We start from the raw sequence: 7,770 nt of genomic DNA on the forward strand, positions 1-7,770 counted from the left end.
AACATAGCCAACAAGTCCAGGGAACCAACCAGGGAGTAAAAGAACATCTAAGATATGTCGTCAGTTACTCATCACTGTCAGGGTTGCTTTTCTAGAAGCTTTCCTAGCAAACAGCCTACTGGCTTATATGGACAAGGGGGCAATCTGCTGTGACCACAGGCAAAACTAAATGCTGTCACAAATTCAGTAGAATGGGGGATAGAGATTTACCTCTAATCTTTTATTTTTCCACACTCCTTGGGTTGGGGCTACAATACTTGTCCATTTTACTTAATACTAACCTAATAGGGACTATCATTCGGATCTAAGGAGAGGCTATTAAGAAAAAAAGTCTCTAGTACTTAATTATTAGGGCTGCTGGAAACGTCCTTCTCCAATAACATTTTGTACAATGAGATAGCTGCATGTTAACTGACAGCATTTTTGTTGTCTCAAAGACCCTTTTTTCTCCAAGAAACACAATATTTAGTATGTGTATATGCAAAATTTGTATCAGTTGTTTTTTTTCCAAATGTATCTATTAATAAATCTAGTGAAAAGGTTCTTTATCATATGACAAAAGAAAAAGCACTATTTTTTTTTTTTCTAGAGTATATAGGACACACAAGGTCCAATGTAATGGCATACAATTCTAAAACAAATACCCTAAGGTCAGCAGTTTTCTAGCAAAGAGTATAGATTAAATTTGGAATTTGGTAACTAAAACTGATAGCCAGAAATGACTAATTTGGCTAAAGATAAGATCTGAAGGTGGATTTACATGGAAGACTATAATGACTACACTGGATTTCTCATTAGAAGGCGCAGAGTCTTATGAAGACTTCATATTCCCCAAGAGAACGATATTTACACAATTAACAATTCTTTTGTTGGGAAAAAAGCTTTTCATTATTGCATGTGGACACATGTGGGCTGTGTAAAAATACAAGGGATGTGTAACACACGGTAAACAGAAAGTAATGATCTTAAACAGGCCAAATCCTTGAACTCGTCATTAATAAATGTCTCTCTTGCATTCAGCTACCCCGGCTGCTGGGAGCCTGTTTTCTTCAAGTACTTCAAACACTGAAATCCAGGAACATTTATTATTTTAATCCATTACAGGCAGTGCTTGATTTAACTTTATTGGTTGTGGTGGTGGTGGTGGTGGTTATAAGTGGGGGTACAGCAATGTTCTTTTACACATCATTTCAAAAGGGCTTAATTATATTTTATAGTTTAGGCCAGGAATTCTGCTTGTTTTTTGTCTAACAAGGTTCAAATGGAGTTCAGGTCAGTGATGAATCAGAACAAAAAGTCAGAGATGGTTATCTCTCTGAAATGAGCTCATCTCCCTCTACGAAAGGCTGGGCAGGTACATCATGTTCACCACACCACAGCACATGAGATCGCTCTGATATCCTAAGTTTGTTGCTTATTAGATAATTTTTATTTTTATGCAGCTTTGAAATACATACATCAGAAACTCAACCCAGTGGATATCTTCCATATCTCTGAAGTTACTCTCCTATGCATTTTAAAGGCTTCCCTTTGGAATCCAAAACAGCTATAGCAACCACACAGCACTAAAACAAAAAATGTACATAAAGAACATTTTAAGAAATGTACAAGCTCTGTATCACAGGACAATGAATATATCTCCCAAAATAAAAGATGTAGAATACTGTATTTACATAATTTGGTTAAACAAAACAATACATGACTAGGTAAACACGGCCGAGCAGCACATACCTCCTAGTGTCTTTTTTTTTAAATGTCAAACAGTCATAATTTTTAATCTCCTTCCTTGAGGGTATGAAAAAAATCTTTTCTAAGGTAGTGGTAATTAATAATGTCTAGTGTATCTAATCATATAACAGTTACAGCAAGGAGAATATAATTTGTATGTTGAGATGTCTTCTCCATTGCACATAATTTCTAAGAAGTGGACAGGAGAATGACAGTATCGCATACATTTATGGTTTTTATTCTCATCATATTAGAAAACATAATATGGGACATTTTTTGAAAAAAGTTAAGATAATTTTACTTGTTCTTATTTCCCAGCCAATTTTTAGAAATTCCCGTTCTACTTTTTTTTCAAATGCCTCAAGGTTCACCAGGATATACAGAAATATATCATAGTCAAAAATTATCAGTAATCTACAGGTAATTTAAAGGTGAAAAAAGAAGTACATGCCAGTTTATCAGTAGCAATTTTGAACCTTGTTATAAAGTAATAGGAGGGAATCTGACCAGGATTAATAGTGGTACTCAGTCCTGGGAGGGGAGGTGTCATGTTTCACGGACCCTAGGCCATCTGTTCTTTCCCCCTACATTTTACTTCTGCAAAACCATAAACGCACCTCTACCTCGGGGACTATAGAAAGGCATTAGAATTCTTCTGCTTTTCATTATCACAAGATTCAGTAACTCATTTCATTGTCAAGATAATCCCCTTTTACTCTTTCTTTTGCGCTTGTGGGGTATGCCAAAATGACAAATAAAAACCCAGATGTTACAGACCCAATGAGGTCTCCACCTTTCCTTGAGTGTTGGGTTTAAGCTACTTGGGACATAGTGTCAAAAATGACAGGACCCTGATGCCCACACCCAATATTCATTAAGGTTTGTTAGTGATTTGTATAGCTGTCTACAAGCTGTACTTCCACTTCAATCCTCAGTGGCTGCTTAAAAGTTAAGTTTATCCTCTGGTTTAACTGTCAAAGAACTCATTTCCTATTGTTCAGGCATTGGACAGAGATGTTATTTCTTTCTAAAAGTAACAAAAGTCTTTGGGGTGTTGTAATTGGCTGGTTATTGCAACATATTATTTTAGGTAGTCATATCTAATTTAATATTTTATTTCCCCTTAGGCTAACTTGCATCTCTGCAGCATCCAAAGCTTATGACAACACCTTATAAGATTTTACTTGGAAGATCCAGTTAACTATAGAATGAAAAGTTGGAGCTCCACTTTTTATCAATTAATGACCTGGTTTCACTTTTCAATACATGAAAAGAAACTTTAGGTGCTTTACATTTTATTGGTCCTGAATTCAGTGAACATGAGAAAAGGCATTTTGTGTATGTGAAAAATAATGTGGTTATGCTTTCTCTACTTTTGTTTATTCAGAAAGATAAGTACATCTGGATGACAGAGGCTGGGGTAGTGAAAGTTCCATAAACCATAGCCCTTTGACTAGAAGGAGTTCAACTCACTGTTTTTGGCTTGGGTGAAAAATCACCCAAGTCCTTATGGACAGGGGATCCTTCTAACTTCTTCCGAATTCTGACTAAAATGCCAGCCAAGATGACTTCATTAAGGTTCTTCCCCCAATCTTTTGTGGCATCTAATTTGCTCATATTCTATTTTCCTTTTCCTTATCTACATACACGGAGGCTGCCAATCTAAGTGCCCCCAAGAAAGAGCAAGGCAGCCTAAAGTACAGCTAGTTCACAGCTCTCAACTGTGGGCTCATTTGTTGAAATCTAAGGAGTGCCGCCCAAATAGAGCCATAATTTACTCAGACAAGGGGAGCTAAAATCTGTAGCTCACTCTCCACCCTGCCTCTGGAAAGTGCTACACTGCAAGTTCACAATTTATAGCTACATACTTATGGTTTCTCCAAAGCTACATATTTCAAATGGCAAAAAAAGATTGTGTTGTATGTGCATGTAAGGGAAAGGTTTTTTTTTTTTTTTTTTTTTCCCAGAAAATACTATAGAATGGGATGGATTTAATGAATAGCAAAATAAACATTATCGGCCTTAAAATATTTTAAAATATATGATATAATTTCTAAAGGAGATGTACTTTTAATACATTCATAGGATTTTCAGCAATATTATACACCAACCTTAAAAATACAAGTATTACCTCTACTGAAATCAGAACTTTCGGCTCATTTTACCAAAGATTCATGAGAGAACGTAAGTATTCTAACAGAAACAGGAGTTAGGTTATTCTAAGTCACTGCTACACCAGTATCTGCAGAGTGGAATTAAAAAAAAATCAAATCCCATGAAACTCCCATAGTTTAGGGTTAAATAATAATGCAGGAGGCTAAGAAGAACTGGTAGATATTTTTTGTAAAGTAGAAAATATTTAACCATTTCGTTTCATTCCAAATGATAATAACAGGAATTCCTTTAACTGCTTCAGTCAATAATTTATAAATATTTAGTTTTATAAATCAGTAAATAAATCTGAAAGCACAGATAATTTAAATGTATTTGGAATGCCTGGGGGAGAAAATTCACTTACCCCTTTCCGTCATATTATTTCCTTTTCACATATACTTCCTGTAAGCTTATGACAGTTTAGATGACAAAAAAATATAATCATTAGGTGAACTCAAATATCTTTGTACCTTTGACAAATAAAGAAACATACCTAAAACACATTCTCAATGGTGTTTCTCTAAATATTACTTAGCACATAAGATTCTTCTAGCATTACAAATCTATTTTGGCTTCTAAATTAAAACTCATATGGAAAGGACCGTTTTACCCTGTTTATATAACATTGTCACATAAAGAGTGTTAAAAAAATACTTCACTAAAAATAGCTTGCGTAAGTTAGGGATTAGAGTAGTTTCTGCTGCTATAATTGTTCCTTTGTAGTTTTTTCCATGATGTTTTTGCACAGTGTTTTTGACTGTGTTTATTAAAGTCAGCACATCAAAAAGGATCAAAGAGAAAGTGAGTGAAAACCAAAGAAACCCCAAGTGTGTTGTCTCATTGGGGAGTTATGCAGATTCGCATAAACAAGTGCAAATTGTTGAGGTTTTAATGAAAATTTTCTACAATTATTTTATCTGAAGTCATTCTATACAATAACATCTGTACAGCAGATGGCTATACTGTACCAAGGCAATGCTCCTTTTTCTTTCTGTTTAATAGTACATCTGAGATGACTACTTTTGTCACTGTGCTCAATTTGGTTCAGCAAATAATTTTGAAAAGTGCAGCTGCTGCAGATGGTCACAACAGTTATATAAACTGTAAAATCAAAGACACAGTTAAGTATTTCTGTATTAGATTCAAACTATAAAACTCTGACATGAACTCCATTGAGCTCAAAGATATACTACAGTATAAACAATTTCAGTTAAATGTAGAACGATGTCACTTGAAAACTACAAAAAGAAATATGACTACTGGTAGGAGGCTTTTATGTGAGTATATTTGTTTTTTGGTGGTGGATAGTTTTTATCACTCATCAAAATTATACTTTGAATATATGTTTGCATGTATTTTATCCAAATTGCAAAGCATGCATTTTTAAGACATTTACACACTGAAATTAACATTCAAAGCTTAAATTATGTTTTATTTTAAAAATATAGCTAAAATCAACTTTTTTGAAAAAAATATGTGGCAATCTCTTAATCACAATTTTCCAAGAAATCAGTCCTTATAACTAGAAGTTAATAAATCTTATTTCAACCTTGCCAACCTTGTTATCATCCTAAACTGTTTGAGTATGCATAAAGAAAAAACTGTAGTAAAAATAGAGTTTGGTGTTCATTATAGTCTCATAACAACAAAATTGTTCCTATTAAGTAGTTAACCTCAACTCTGATTTGATTTGATGCAAATAATTATTTTAAAACATTTGCTGGATACTACATGTTAGAGTTGTATAAAGTATGTTTAGTCAAAGCTATAGTTGCTATTTTTGTGTTTAACTATATTTAAGAACAGCACTGTAAAAGGATTGGGGGTATGTAGTTTTTTTTACATACAGGGGGAAAAAACAAGTTCCAAAACTAGAGTTTACTAACTTGTACAGCTTAGTGAGAGAAGGATTTTTAATATTTTAGAGGTGTTTCCCAAAGACAGACATCATTAAACATGGAAAAAATATGAGTAACGAATAAAAAAAGCAATGAGGATGATAAAAGAACAACCTAAAAGTGAGTACAGTATGTTTAAATTCTTCCATTTTGTTTGAATCTTTACCTTTCCCTGCTATGATTAAGGTACAACTGGAAAGGCATGGGAACAGACCCAGTGTTGTCTGGGTTGCAATTTATTTGTGGATAGACCAGATACTGTAGCCTCCAGTATTTCATAGTCTTTCATGTCCCACGAACCTTACCTTTTTCACTTGTAACTTTTAAGACAACTAAAAAAAAATAATTGGCTTGCTCACAAATATTTATTTCTGATGAGAAAGAAATAAATCATCTATGTTTTGGCCTAAAATTCAGGCTTCTCAACTATAAAACTTTTCCTTTCTCTTTTAACTGCTGTGCCCAAACTGGCTGTGTGGAACTAAGTACAGTAAGTCTACAGCTGCCATTTAATTACTTTTTGATAAGCAACTAAGTTGCATATAAGGATTTGCTTTATCCCCTGCACTATCCCCAATCCCCAATTTCGCCCCACAAATTAAAGTGGGAAAATACATGGTTCCCTTTTGCTACATTTACTTTGAGAGCAAAATTTCTGGCCCTGTGCCCTGAAATTTTACAGTAGCAGTTTCTGTGATTGAAAACTGCTATTTCCCACCTGTGTCTTGCCTTTTCTCTTCCCCTCCTCACAATCCTTCTGCCCACCCTTTTTGAAAAAGTATATAATAATTTAGTCATGGTAACAGAGGTGGAAAAATGTAGATATCACTGCCAGTTGATTTCTCACCTCTCCTCCCATCAATGGCATTCACTTTGCAGAGTCTGTACCCCACTTTGCTAGGCTAGGCACAGAAGCACAGCTTTTCGTTGCCAGGTGTTGCTGCCCGATAAAATGCCTCAACCGCATTCTTGCGAAGTTGAACCTTGGCTTCTGTTACACTTTGTGTAGCATATCTGCCACAACACCAACTTTTCTAAGTAAATGGTTACCAGTGACTTAATGCCGTGCATCAGAATCACCCATAGGGCTTGTTGAAGCACAGATTGCTGGGCTCCATGCCCAGAGTTTCGGATTCAGTAGGTCATGGGTAGGGTCTGAGAATTTGCATTTGTAACAATTTCCCAGGTGATGCTGATGCTGCTAGTCCTGAGATCACATTTTGAGAACCACTCTTCTAATGGTTCACAAAACTTGACATACTGTTGTTCCACTATAGCTGTTTTAGGTAAAAAGGAATTTAGGAATTAACAGTTTTAGACACCTGGAAGAACATGCCTCAAGAGGAGGACAGGAACATAAGACATTAAAATATCTATACTTAAAGGATTTGTTCTAAAATTATCTCTAAAAATAAGGTCACAAACCAGAAATGTCCTAATCTCTAATGGCCTTTATAACTTTTAACTTCTACATAATATAAATCTTCAAAATGATGCATTTTCAGATGTTAACAAATCATATTGCTTGTTCTGTCTCCCCGCTCCCCTTTTCTGTGACTTACCAGGTACTTTTTGTGCTGCTTTGACACTAAGGCTTCCATTGAGGTTTGAGAGAGATGCTAACAGGCATGGTTTACTGGTATGGGGTACAGTTTCCATGGAGATCACAATCTGAGTAGTTTGAACAGAAATTTTTTGAAAGCAGGAAACAGCTCTCCACATGTTTTCTTGAGCTGAAATCTTTTGCACTCCATCACCATGAACTTTGGGTTTAGACAGCTTTCCACGGTAATATTTGGAGACTGGAAGATCATCCTTATTCACCATGGTGTTGGACATGGCTGAAGTCTCTTCATTATGTGCCGAACTGTGTGCATTTTTTATCTTCTTTAAAAAAAGGTGTATCTGATCCAATTTGGTGAAACTCAGGTTTGCTTTCAAAGGCTTTGATATATCCAAATTGACATCCGCTATAAAAGTAAAAAAGATA

The 7,770-nt window shown here is 35.0% G+C and overlaps 1 protein-coding gene across 8 annotated transcripts in view; it reads right to left on the reverse strand.

Annotated features, from left to right (window-relative positions):
- The window catches only part of VPS13B (vacuolar protein sorting 13 homolog B), an 859,202-nt gene that overhangs the window by 172,755 nt on the left and 678,677 nt on the right, over window positions 1–7,770 (reverse strand). For all 8 annotated transcript variants that reach the window (XM_050801187.1, XM_050801183.1, XM_050801189.1 and 5 more), the window contains one exon: window positions 7,343–7,750. In XM_050801187.1, the coding sequence (XP_050657144.1) occupies window positions 7,343–7,750 (408 nt within the window). The remainder of the gene's footprint in view (window positions 1–7,342; window positions 7,751–7,770) is intronic.

The sequence above is a fragment of the Macaca thibetana genome, chromosome 8 (assembly GCF_024542745.1).
Source record: "Macaca thibetana thibetana isolate TM-01 chromosome 8, ASM2454274v1, whole genome shotgun sequence".
Classification (NCBI taxonomy): domain Eukaryota; kingdom Metazoa; phylum Chordata; class Mammalia; order Primates; family Cercopithecidae; genus Macaca; species Macaca thibetana.